Genomic DNA, 13338 nt, shown 5'->3' with positions numbered 1-13338 from the left:
TCCTCTCCGTAAGAAACGCCATCTCACATTTTGTGTTAAGAAGTTCGAAAACCATCCTGTGGGGCCTGGCGTGGCACCTCGTGTGTCCAGGGTGGGTCTTGCACCCACTTGCACAACACAGTTCAACCTTCACAGTAGGAGGGAGGTGGTGCTGGAGTGGGGAAGGGAAGAGGAAAGATGGCAAAGGGAAAAATTCTTTTTTTTTTTAAACAAGAAATTTATTTCAACAACAAGACTCTTAACCTGAAGGGAAATTTGTCTAGGATTCTTTTTTTTTTGAGAATTTACAGATTGCTGTACATGTAACAGCTACGTGCAAAAAATTGCTCATGTTTTTACAATAATAAATGAAAAAACAAATTCTCCAATCAAACAAAGTCTGCAAGGATTTGTGTGTGTGTGTGTGTGTGTGTGTGTGTGTGTTTTGGTTGTTGTTAAAACAGAGTAAAATAACTAACTTGTATATGGAGGGTTGAATGAGCATGCCTCTCATGGAGGAAGGGGATATTTTCACAGAACCAGTGTTTTTACCCATTCCTTCTCCATTTGATGTTAGTGAAAATATACCATTTGTCATTTAGTTAGAAAAAAAAAAACCCGCAATACCCTTGTGCACACACATCAGTTACTTTATGTATAATAGGGATGGGGAAAGGAGGTGAAAGAACAGAGAAAGCTCTGCCGCAGCGTCCAGGATGTGGTGGACCAAGGGTGGTTTTCCAGTGAGAATGCGCCCCTGCTGTGTAAGGACGGGAAGTCAGCTTTACATGTGGGGTGGAACTGATCTGGGCCTGTGTACCGGAACCGTCACTCCCCTTCCTTGCCCCCAACAGGCGTAAGAATTCAAGGTGGAGGCATGATACAGCGGATAAGTGAGCGAGAACAAGATTTATTTCAAAGTGAGAGTGAACGTACATTCACATGCGAGTGTGGGCTGCCCCACAAGGAGAAATACTCACCATGAGTGGGCCCAAGGGTTGCCTGAGAGGGGGAGGGGAAGGGGAAGGAGAGGATAAGGGGAGAGGGAGGAGTCTGAGCAGTACCTCCAAGTGTGGTCAGGAGCAAAAAGAGGTCTTTCCCCTGTCTCAGCTTCTCTCTCTGTAATTCTTTCAAATAAATATGTAAGTCTTAGAGAGAGAGAGAGAGAGAGAGAATTGGTCTTCTATCCGCTGGTTTACCCCATAAATAGCCACAGTGGCCAGGTGAAGTTACCATGCAGCGCTACACAGAAATTATGAAAAAGTTCTTCCAGCTTCATTTATACCTCCCTCCCTCCCTATTTAGTGCCCTCATGAAACCCAGTGTAGTCATATGGTGATTACTTGGGGCATTCCACATAACAAACATGTCCTCTTGCCTGTCTTTGTAGGTTACCCACGAAATTACGTAAACCAAACTGTAACAGCTAGTATCTATCATTTATGGGGAGATCATCTGAGAATCTTGGCAAAGTGTGAAGCCAGGACCTCTTACTTTTGTAATCAAAGGGAGGCCAAGCGAACAAGTGCCGCTGTTTGACTTAAACACATCAAACAGCTGTTCAGTGACTGCCTGCTTCTTCACTGGGTTCTGCTGCTCCTGCCTGAAGTGGGTTTTATATGTCAGAGACTCCCTAGACGTTACTCTAAGGCTCATTTGGAAGGTTTGCCGTCGCAGTGACCTGAAGGTTCAGTGTAACAACCCTTTTATTGTAATAAAAGGCTCTTCCAGCAAGAGTCCACCTTCCACATGTGAACATTTTCAAAACTGTTTCCAACAGAGTAAACTCTTACGAAGACTTCATAGTGACATAAAAGGAAGCACTAGCAGTTTGTGGGCAGTGCCCAGGAGGTGGAGTGGTGTGATGTGGTGTGGAGGGAACAGAGAAGGGGTCAAGTGATGGGTGTGACTTCCTGTTCACCTTCAGGTGAACGGGGGTGAGCGGGGGTCATGTTGGAGCCCAGGTTTGGGGTGGTTTGCGCAAAGCTCCCAAGCAGACTGGCGAGTGGGTAATGGCCAAGAAGCACAGCTGGCGTCTCAGCAGGAGGGCAACGTGTTTCTCCCTGGCTTTGCAGGTGTCGGCGCTGGAGGCAGCTCCTACCTGTACGACCAGGGAGAGCTCACGAGGATCCAGCTGTGGTTGTGTTGCTGACTTGCAACATCATTGAGAAATTGCCTAACTTATTGCTTTCTGGAGATTTGCAGAATAAAAGGCATGCTCATGTGACAGGCTTTTTTTTTTTTTTTTTTTTTTTTACAGGCAGAGTGGACAGTCAGAGACAGAGAGAAAGGTCTTCCTTTTGCCGTTGGTTCACTCTCCAATGGCTGCCGCGGCCGGTGCACCGTGCTTATCCGAAGGCAGGAGCCAGGTGCTTCTCCTGGTCTCCCGAGGGGTGCAGGGCCCAAGCACTTGGGCCATCCTCCACTGCACTCCCGGGCCACAGCAGAGAGCTGGCCTGGAAGAGGGGCAACCGGGACAGAATCCGGCGCCCTGACCGGGACTAGAACCCAGTGTGCCGGCGCCGCAAGGTGGAGGATTAGCCTAGTGAGCCGCGGCACCGGCCGTGACAGGCTTTCTTTAAGGTGGAAGATACACAATTTCCATATGAAAAAATAGAAGGTTTGAAAATACATGAGAAAATGAAAGTAAAAAATAATGTATAATCTTTGGGGTTTAAAATAAAATTTGCAATTCTAGTGACTTAAATTTAGAGAACCATTAACCATCTTCACCAAGGACCCAAGTTTGGGGAAGTTAACTTTGCATCTTGAAGCTGAACGTTAAATGTCAGTACTCCTCCCTACTCCGGGATAGCAGTGCCACCGCCTTCATGATGAGTGGCCGGGACACTCAGTTACTGAAGAAGACTGCGCGGCTCCCAGGGTTTGGTGTAACCCACACTGTGGCTGATGCCCTGGATCTTGAGTCTGAAACTTCCCAGGAGTTTGGGCAGCTGGCATTTGGGCTTCTTCAGCAGATTGATCTTCCTCTCACTTTAGCACAGTTCTGATGATCTACATAAACAAGACAGGGAAGAGCCCGGTACAAACACCTCACTGATTCTGTCTCCCATCGCCGTCCTTCGTCCTTCATGCAGTCGGGGCCATTGCTCGCCGCTGTCATCCGGGCTGACAAGCCGGTGGCTGGTCCCCGCCTCGACTGGGGTATCAGTTTCTGGGCTTTAACAGCAACAGGTGGCAGAGGGTGAAAACTGGACACAGGCCACTGCTAAGGCGACTTGTATTGTATGAGTGCTTACGGAATTAAAAAAAAAATTGCCGGTAGATTTTGAAACAAGGAATCTGCTTGTTACTGACAGGCTTCGGAGGTTGTTGCGACCCTTCTGGTTTGCTTGCCTGAAGCACGGTGGCTGCAGCCAACTCCTGGCCAGCGGAGGGGCTGTCCTCTGGGCTCGTCCAGCCCCCAGGGGCTCCTCCCCCACTGCCTTTCTGGTCCTGTTTCCCTTTGCTCCCGGCCTCTGATTGGCGCGCCGCGCAGCCTGGCCTTTTAGGGAGTGTTGTTGGGCATGTGGAGTGATAAGGAAAAGGGTCCAGAGGCTGCTTTTATCAACCAATCAAATATTTTCCTGACAGATCCCAAAATATTCCCGGGGCCAATGGAGGGGGAAGCCTGAGGTACTCTGGGCTCCTCGGGGAGGCAGCGCCTCTTAAGTCGTGGAGGGAGGGGTGGGCCCTCAGTGCAGCCCTGGGCAGCCGCCAGCCCGCACCTGGCACTGGCCTGTGCCTGTCCCCATCAGGATTTGTCTGGCGACGCGTTTTCCTCACAGGGGTGTGTTGGGGGCAGGCCTCCCGCCCGGCTATCGACATGGTTATCAAAGTGTTTGTGGCCACATCTTCTGGGTCCATAGCGGTAGGTGTCTGGTGGTGTCCGTGGGGCTTCCCTCCTGGTCTACTTTCTGGGTGACCCAGGGCTGGGAGCAGAAGGAGCGGGCGCAGCGCAGCGCAGCTTCGGCCTTAGTTTCTCTTTCGCCCATCAGTCAGCTGCACCCTGCAGTGAGCGTGGGCACCCCTCGCTTTGTTTTCGTGGTGCTGAGAGAGCGTGTGAAGCGTGTGACCCGGACAGCTGGCGTGCAGGGGGGCTGGGGGCAGGAGGCGTGTTTGTTGACGCTGGAGTTTTTAACGTGTGATTTGTTGTTGTTGCATGTGATGGAATCACAGAATTTTTTTTTTTTTTTCGGGAGAGGGTTTCTGCCATTCATTTTACAAGACTTAGACTAATTTAAAATTGTGAATAAATGACTCTGAAGGCGGTTTAGAACGCGTGATGAACCAGATTGCTAAGATGATTCCTGGGTGTAATTACTTGTATATGCGATATGACTGTACAGAAAGTATGAAGTTAACGTGTGTAATTCTATTATTTGAGGAAGATGATGTCACAGCCATCAGAGCACATTTTTAAGCACTCTGGGAATTCAGGCAGCCCCAAAATAGGAATTTAAAGCCAGCCTCCATCACATTGGGTGGTCTGGTCTGAGACCACCCGTCTTGTGATGCTGGGCCGCCTTTTGTTCAGCACAGACCTGTGCTGGGTCACAGGGGAGATCAGAGGGCCGTTCCTCCTAGGAAGTGACTTGGACTTTGGCTTTAGCTTTGCTCCTGTGGTGTCCACCTGGGACTGACATTTCTGCCAGCATTTGGCAGAAGTTAGCAAGGCTGCTAACACTTGTACTAATCCTGAGAGCCAGAGACGGGCAAGGGGGCTGTTTCCTTTTATGTCGAGTTCCTGAGAATCGCCGTTGCCTTTAAGTGGGCTCCCAAGGCAAGATGCTGGCTGGAGTACCCCTGGCTGCTGAGAGCCGCCTCTCCCAGCCTGAAAGTTCACGTGGTTCTCAGAGGCCGGGAGGGAGACAGGGAAAAGAGCTCTGGGGTCCCCTGGAGCACTCGCCACCCACGATTGTCTTAGTGATCCCGGGAACAGGTTAACAGAAAAAGACAAAAATCCCAGATGCAAAACTCTGAATCTAGGCTGGCACCGCGGCTCACTAGGCTAATCCTCCACCTTGCGGTGCCGGCACACTGGGTTCTAGTCCCAGTCGGGGCGCCGGATTCTGTCCCGGTTGCCCCTCTTCCAGGCCAGCTCTCTGCTATGGCCAGGGAGTGCAGTGGAGGATGGCCCAGGTGCTTGGGCCCTGCACCCCATGGGAGACCAGGAGAAGCACCTGGCTCCTGCCATCGGATCAGCGCGGTGCGCCGGCCGCGGTGGCCATTGGAGGGTGAACCAACGGCAAAGGAAGACCTTTCTCTCTGTCTCTCTCTCTCACTGTCCACTCTGCCTGTCAAAAAACAAACAAACAAAAAAAACAAAAAACAAAAAAACAACTCTGAAAAATCTTCCATGACTCTTGACCACTGCAAAATCTTTCAGTTGACCTGTAGCGAATACATCTGTGAGTTATCTAGATTAAAAAAATTAAAGGAAAATGGCATTGATGAACTCTAAATCTGTTGTTCATGCTCATTGCCGAAACCGTTACCCCTCACCTGCCCATCCTCTGTCGGCTCCGTGTCTTGTGGCTCTGGCAGTGAACACATGTGCAGATTGCTTGCATTTATGGGATGGCCCACACTTTCAAAGTCTGGGAGCCTCGGAGGACCTGGAAGGATGCCCTTCATTCCAGGGTCCTGGAAAGGCGACGTGAATTCTGGTTGCCGAAGTGCATGTTCCAGTGCCACTGTAGCTGCACGACCTTGGGAAAGGTATTTCACCTTGCTAAGCCTCAATTTCCTTGTCTGTAAAATGAGGATAAGAATAGTACCCGCCTCATGGCGTTGTCATGAGGAATTATGACATCCAGGCTGCAGTGTCCAGCACACATCAGGTGCTCACCCAGCCCTCAGAAAGTATTAGAATTCTTAGTTAATCTTACAACTACTGGCCACTGCTAGTTAGTGTCACTAGTGTAATTTTTATAGTTATTAGTGTTAACTGACATTGATTAGAATTAGTTGTTGTAATTACCAGCTAATATTTAATAGATCTGGGCCCACAACCACTAGGTATCATAAGAACTGTTCAAAACCACATCCATGGAAGAATTTCTGTTCATAAAAAAAAAATCTTTATTTGAAAGAGCGGCAGAGAGCTTCCATCCATTGTTTCATTTCCGATGGCCACAGTGGCTGGGGCTAGTCCAGAGTTCCATCTGGGTGTCCCACATGGGTGGCAGGGCCCAAGCACCTTGGGCCATTGTCCTCTGCTTTCCCAAGTTCGTTAGCAGGGAGCTGGATTGGAAGTGGAGCAGCCAGGGGGGGCAGCTCTGGGCCCAGAGTATGAAAGCTTCTCCACGTATAGTCTTACTGAGTTGTCACCCCTCAAGAGGGGCTTTGCTACGTCTGTGTTGCAGATCGGGAAACGGAAGAGCAGAGCCTTGCTTCTGGGCTAGGATGGAAACAGGTTGTTTGTGACTCCAATCCAGTGTGCTTTCTCCTGCAGTACAGTGACCTCAGTTGGAAAGGCTCCCAACTGTACGAGACAATGAATGGGAGATGACAAGCGAGTGGCACCAAGAGGCACCGCTGTCACATCACACCGACACGATGGAGTCACTCACACTGGCCGGGTGACCAGAGGTCAGAGAACGGCACTTGGTGATTGCTGATGAGCAAACGTGACAGGACAGGAAAACGGAGCTCTGCTGAAGTCCCAGAGGCTCCAGAGATACTGACCCCAGCCACCCCCAGGTCCTGCAGAGCCGCCACCCAGCACAGGCAGTGCAGCCTTGGAGCTGGCCTGGTCCCAGGGCACTCGGAAGGCTGGAGAAGGGGCACAGGGAAGAGAGAGGGGGGAGTGGGTACTGCGTAGCCCAGCCTTGAAGTTGCAGAGGGAGAGCTGAGGCTGTGTCCCTTCGGGTCAGCTCAGCAGGCCACGTGCCACGTGGAGAAGAACTGTAGCATGTGAGGGGCAGGGGCTCCTTGATCAGGGTCCCACCCAGGTCCCATGCTGCGGGAGGCAGAGCCCGAGTCAACTCCAGAGCGTTAGGATCGTGGGCTCCCTGCCGCCTCTTCCCACCCTTCCTTTTTCTTCTTCTCCCTTTCTTCGGGGTGTGTGTTGGGGTGGGGGCTGGGAAGTGGCAGTGACACAGCGTCCCTGCATCCCACAGCCCCTTCCCTGTCCCGGGTGCTTTTGCTGTCATGAGGCACCAGGACTGATGGTCCCTTCTGATGGAAGAATGCACTCAGGACTTTTGGAGAGAATTTTCCTCTCTTCAGAAGTTGTGGGTAATGGAAATGGAAGCAAAGTTGGGGAAGTGGCCTGGACTGGGGCCAGCTCCTCCTGGGCCGATCTGAGCTCCTGACAGTGGCTCTGAGAGTGGTTTTGGAGGAGGGAAACATGGGGATTTGGGCAGAATACAGGGGGTTACCTTGGGAACTTCTCATCAAAAGCAAACCTGCTTTCAAAGAGGACGCGTTGACTCTTGGGAGCAGCAAGATGATCTCTGAAAATGTCCTAGGGAATCAGGAATTGCTAAAATGTCGCACATAATCGTGGGCAGGCTGGAAAGAGGGTGTAGAGACCCCGATTCATTAGAAATAATGATTGGTGCAGCGTCCTGTCATCAGGGTTGATGAGATTTCCCGGTGCTTAGAAAGCCAGCTGCGAAGCTGTGGAATTTGGAGCCCAGTCTCTGGGCAAAGGAGCGGTGGGCCTGGAGCGCTTGCAGCCAAGCCACAGAGGAGGGCGCCTCGCTGGGGAAGCACGGTTCTTGTTCATGGGGCCCCGAGGGTCACCAGGGAGGGTCCTTCTGTTAGGGTTCTAAGAAGGTGAGGAGGCAGCTATTTAAAAGCAGGAAAGACTTTTACTGAAGCTGGGACAGTGTGACGGGGGAAAGTAAGGTTGCTCGGCTGTGGGGTCTGAGAGGCGATAGCCCCTGAGGCAGTGGCTGTTTGTGGGGTGGGGGCCAATGTGTGTTGGATCTGATCAGAGGAGGGTTTAAATCTAGGCATGAGGATGACACACGCCACGCAGTGTGCTATGTTGCCTGTGTTGCTGGCATCCCATATGGGTGCTGGTTCAAGTCCCAGCTGTTCCACTTCCGGTCCAGCTCCCTGCTAACGCACCTGGGAAAGCAGTGGAAGATGGTCCAAGTGTTTGGGGCCCTGTGCCCACATGGGAGATCCGGATGGTGTTCCAGGCTCCTGACTTTGATCTGGCTCAGCCCTGGCTGTGTTGATTATTTGGGGAGTGAATCAGAGGATGGAAGATCTCTCTTTTTTCTCTGTCTCTCCCCCTCTCTCTAACTCTCTCTGCCTTTCAAATAAATAAAAATAAAAATAAATAAATCTTTAAAAAAAGTATAGAATCTAGACATGAGCTTTGGGACTGTCATGTCCCTGTACAGCATTGACTGTGGGCCCCAAGTCCAGTTCATGTACTACCAGCTGGCCACAGGAAAGTGACCAGGGCCCTGCACCCTGGAAATCATCTCCAAGGACTTGTTATTGGACCATATTCTATTCAAAGGACTTTAAACCATTCAAATGTCAATAGTTTGGTGTCAGAGTAAAAACATTTAAAACTTCTGTCTTACTCATGAAAGTAGCCATGTGTTTGCTTCTTTATCACCCCTGCCACGTTCTAGATCTGTGTCGCACAAAGGGCTGCTTTTCATTTTTTTCTCACCCAGTTAAGCAGTTTGAGAGCCTGCTCACATCAAGTTCTTGGCTCAGTGTCTGGTCAGCTGGGAGAGCCTGTAAACAACTGCTCATTGATTGTCTTATTGATCACACCTTTGGGGAGTTTCTCCCTGGGGATTCTTGAAGGAGGGTCCGCGATGTGCTGTGACTTGACCACCGGTGTTTCTAAGAGGTGGCATCTCACAGTTCCGAGAGTGGCTTCCTTGAACAAACAGAGGACGTGATTCCAATCGATTCTGGGGAAGGAGGAACAGCAGTTGGCACGGAGAGTCGTCAGGCGTGAGCTGGGGACTCACACTCCGATTTTCATAACTTTGAATGAAATGTGTTTTTAGTATGGGTATACTTGGTATTTTATTTATTTATTTTTTTTTATTTTTATTTTTTGACAGGCAGAGTGGACAGTAAGAGAGAGAGACAGGGAGAAAGGTCTTCCTTTGCCGTTGGTTCACCCTCCAATGGCCGCCGCGGCCTGCGCGCTGCGGCCGGCGCACCGCGCTGATCCGATGGCAGGAGCCAGGAGCCAGGTGCTTTTCCTGGTCTCCCATGGGGTGCAGGGCCCAAGCACTTGGGCCATCCTCCACTGCACTCCCTGGCCACAGCAGAGGGCTGGCCTGGAAGAGGGGCAACCGGGACAGAATCCGGCGCCCCAACCGGGACTAGAACCTGGTGTGCCGGCGCCGCTAGGTGGAAGATTAGCCTAGTGAGCCGCGGCGCCGGCCTGGTATACTTGGTATTTTAAGTTCAAGGTAAATTATTGTTTTTCTTCTTAATCAGAACTCTTCTATCCTGTTTTAGTTTATTTATTAAAATTTACTTATTAAAATTAATTACTTTTGAAAAAGATGTTTTTATTTTTATTTTTATTTTATTTTATTTTTAAAAAGATTTATTTATTTATTTGAAATAGTTACATAGAGAGAGAAGGAAAGGCATAGAGAGAGAGAGGTCTTCCATCCGCTGATTCACTCCCCAATTGGCCACAATGGACCGAGCTGTGCCATCTGAAGCCAGGAGCCAGGAGCTTCCTCCAGGTCTTTCCATGTGGGTGCAGGGGCCCAAGGACTTGGGCCATCCTCCACTGCCTTCCCAGGCCACAGCAGAGAGTTGGATTGGATGTGGAGCAGCTGGGACTCGAACCAGCGTCCATATGGGATGCCGGCACTGCAGGCGGAGGCTTTACCCGCTATGCCATAGTGTCGGCCCCGAAAAAGATGTTTTTATTTGAAAGGCAGAGTTACAGTGAGAGGCAGAGTTACAGGGAGAGGGAGAGGGAGAGTTACAGGGAGAGGGAGAGGGAGAGTTACAGGGAGAGGGAGAGGGAGAAGTAGAGGGAGAGGGAGAGGGAGATATCTTCCATCTGCCTGTTCACCTCTCGAACGGTCACAATGGCCAGGGCTGGACTAGGCCGAAGCCAGGAGCCAGGAGCTTTTTCCAGTCTCCCACTTGGGTGTAGGGACCCAAGCACTTGGGCCATCTTCCACTGCTTTCCCAGGCATATTAGCAGGGAGCTGGGTGGGAAGTGGAGAAGCAAGACTGGAACCAACACCCATATGGGATGCCAGTGTTGCAGGCGGCCACTTTACCTGTTATGCCACAACAGTGGCCCCCCATAGAGAGAGAGAGAGAGAGAGAGAGAGAGAGAGAGAAAGAGAATCTTCCGGCCAGCGCTGCGGCTCACTAGGCTAATCCTCCACCTGCGGCACTGGCACCCCGGGTTCTAGTCCTGGTCGGGGCGCCGGTTCTGTCCTGGTTGCTCCTCTTCCAGTCCAGCTCTCTGCTGTGGCCCGGGAAGGCAGTGGAGGATGGCCCAAGTGCTTGTGCCCTGCACCTGCATGGGAGACCAGGAGGAAGCACCTGGCTCCTGGCTCCTGGCTTCGGATCAGCGCAGTGCTGGACATAGTGGCCATTTGCGGGGGTGAACCAACAGAAGGAAGACCTTTCTCTCTGTCTCTCTCTTTCACTAACTCTGCCTGTCAAAAAAAAAAAAAAAAAAGAGAGAGAGAGAGAGAATCTTCCATTGCTGGTTCACTCCCCAAATGAATGCAACAGCCAAGTCTGGGCTATGTTGAAGCCAGGAGCCAGGAATTCCATCTGGGTAGCATGGGTAGCAGAGGCACAAGCATGTGTGCCATCTTCCACTGCTTTCCCAGACACATTAGCAGGAAGCTGGATTGGAAATAGAATACGGAGACTCTGTTATGGGATGCTGGCAGCTCAACCTGCTGTGTCACAGTGACTCAGTTGATTTTACCATGCATTAAGCATTGATAGTAAATGCCAGAATTTAAGTGGTTGTTCTGTTGATCACTGATAACAAAGAGGTGTGATTTATGTTTTCCTTGTCTGAATGCCTAACAAAACTATCGGTGTTGTATGCAAGCCCTGGAGAAAGGGCTGGGCGCACGTACATGGGAGGACACTTTGCGAAAACAGTCTGTGACTGCTTTCTCTCCTCTGGAGCAGATCAGGAAGAAGCAGCAGGAGGTGGTGGGCTTCTTGGAAGCGAATAAGATCGACTTTAAGGAACTGGATATAGCTGGAGATGAGGACAACAGGAAGTGGATGCGAGAGAATGTTCCCGGGGAGAAGAAACCACAGAACGGGATCCCCTTGCCTCCCCAGATCTTCAATGAAGAGCAGTACTGTGGGGTGAGTCTCTGGTCCTAGGAAACCCGTGTGCGTGCGTGTGTATTGGGGTGTGTGTGTGTGAAGTCTTTTTTCTTTAAAAATTTATTTATTTATTTGAAAAGCAGAGTTACAGAGAGAGAGAGAGAGGGAGAGACACAGAGAGATCTTCTTTCCACTGATTCACTCCCCAGATGGCTGCAGCTGGCAGAAGCCAGGAGCCAGGAGCTTCATCTGGGTCTCCCACATGGGTACAGGGACCCAAACACTTGGGCCATCTCCAGCTGTTCTCCCAGGCACATTAGCAGGGAGCTGGACCAGACTTGCCTGGCGCCCACATGGGATGCCAGCTCTGCTTAACCTGCTGCACTACAATGCAGGCCCTGCAAGCCCCCCTCCCCTCTTTAAAGCAGATTAATTTTGAGACAGCATTTGTAGTCTTAACCTATGTCTTGCACCTAATTCCTGGATGGTCGGTCCGTGGTGGTTAATGAGTATTTAGGATTCAGAGAACTGTGGGAACATGATTCAGAAGTTTTTTGGATGATTTTAGGCACCTTAGTGTATTTTGGAGAACTGAGGTTAGCATTAGTTAGAATAGAAGGGAATTCTCTTCAGTTTTGGAGAGAATGGGCACCCACACTGAGGCAAGGCAAGTTTCACTTTAATAAACATTGACTTGCAGAAGTACAGTCTTTTTTAATTTTAAAGATGTATTTGTTGTTTGAAAGGCAGAGTTGGAGGGAGGGAAGGAGGAAGGGAAGGAGGGAGGGAGAGAGGGAGAGAGGGAGAGAGAGAGAGAGAGAGAGATCTTCCACCCACTTGTTTACTTCCCTGCTGGCCGCAACCAGGGATGGGCCAGGCCACAGCCAGGAGCTTCCTCCGGGTCTCCCCTGTGGACACAGGGGCCCAAGCATCATGGGCCACCTTCTGCTGCTTTCCCAGGTGCATTAGCAGGGAACTGATCGACGCGGAGGAAGTGGGACACAAACCAGAGCCCATATGGGATGGCAGTGTCACGGCATCCTAACCCACGGTGCCGTGATGCCAGCCCCACAGGTAAAGTTGTACCATCGATGCAAAATGCATTTGTATAAACAGAACTGTTCCGCACACTGTGATCACAACAGCACTTTTATTTCATACATTTAATAGTTTATCTGGGCACAAAATCACTTCTGCCTCTCAATTTACAGATTATACTTAATAGATCAAATTGTTGAAATGAAACCTTAAGTCAGAGGACCAAAATGCTGACCTGAATGCAGAATCGTGGTGGCTCGAGTCGGGGTGAGGGAGATGGAGGGGGTGGATGACAGACACCAAAACACTGAAGGTGTCGTCCTGGGCCCCCACCACGGTGGGGCGACTCCGATTCAGAATCCCCTGTTATGTGTTTTATGAATAGACAGAGAGGAGCTCCAAGGCTCCACGGCAGTAGCGGCAAGGAGCTGGATGATAACTACCCTGACTGGATCGGCACACACGGCCTGCATGTGTTCAAACCTGACCTTGAACCCCAGGAGCGCACACAGTTGTCACGTTAGTCCCAACATTTAATCTGTGTATGGAGACGGAAGTGCTTCCTACCCCGATTGATCGTTGTGTGTTTTATGCGTGGACTGGATTATCATACTGTACCTCAGATATATACGCAGTGAGGATGAAAGACCCAGAGGGCATGAGCAGACGAGAGCTGTGCTCCGCTCGCGCGGGGCTGCATAAGCTGTCCAGGTGGTTTCTGATGAGCAAGGAGGCCCTGGCACACCGGGGATCGCCCACGTGTGCTGCGGCTGAGAGCTGGAGCCAGGTGCAGGGGCCTGAACTCCCCTCCCCTCTTTTTGCTACACAGCACAGTCAGTTCCCTAGGGAAGGTTTTCCTTATTATTAAATTTTTTAATACATACTTCCAAAGTACCTGTCATCCAACTCTAGCCAGAGGCCCAATCCCTGCCCCTGTTGGTCTCAGCAAATTCAATGGCACTGGCTCACATCCACGCTGATTCATTGAGCTGGCGCCTGTGGCTGGCTTCACTCCAGGGCAGGGCAGCTGAGCAGCCCCCACGGAGACCG

General features: G+C 50.8%; 1 protein-coding gene across 2 annotated transcripts in view; it reads left to right on the top strand.

Annotated features, from left to right (window-relative positions):
- Positions 1 to 3484: 3484 nt before the first annotated feature.
- SH3BGR (SH3 domain binding glutamate rich protein) overlaps positions 3485 to 13338 on the top strand; it is a 67595-nt gene continuing 57741 nt past the window's right edge. Inside the window, exons 1-2 of one of the 2 annotated variants that reach the window (XM_051833564.3) lie at positions 3485 to 3850; positions 11104 to 11289. In XM_051833564.3, coding sequence (XP_051689524.1) covers positions 3806 to 3850; positions 11104 to 11289 — 231 coding nt within the window. In that variant the 5' untranslated portion in view covers positions 3485 to 3805. The remainder of the gene's footprint in view (positions 3851 to 11103; positions 11290 to 13338) is intronic. The other variant, XM_089330536.1, reaches the window with a different exon arrangement.

This window comes from Oryctolagus cuniculus, chromosome 4 (genome assembly GCF_051225735.1).
Source record: "Oryctolagus cuniculus isolate XC-2025 breed Fujian yellow rabbit chromosome 4, ASM5122573v1, whole genome shotgun sequence".
NCBI classification, from domain to species: Eukaryota; Metazoa; Chordata; class Mammalia; order Lagomorpha; family Leporidae; genus Oryctolagus; species Oryctolagus cuniculus.
Note: the sequence above shows the minus strand (reverse complement) of the source record. Positions and strands in the feature narration are given on the sequence as shown.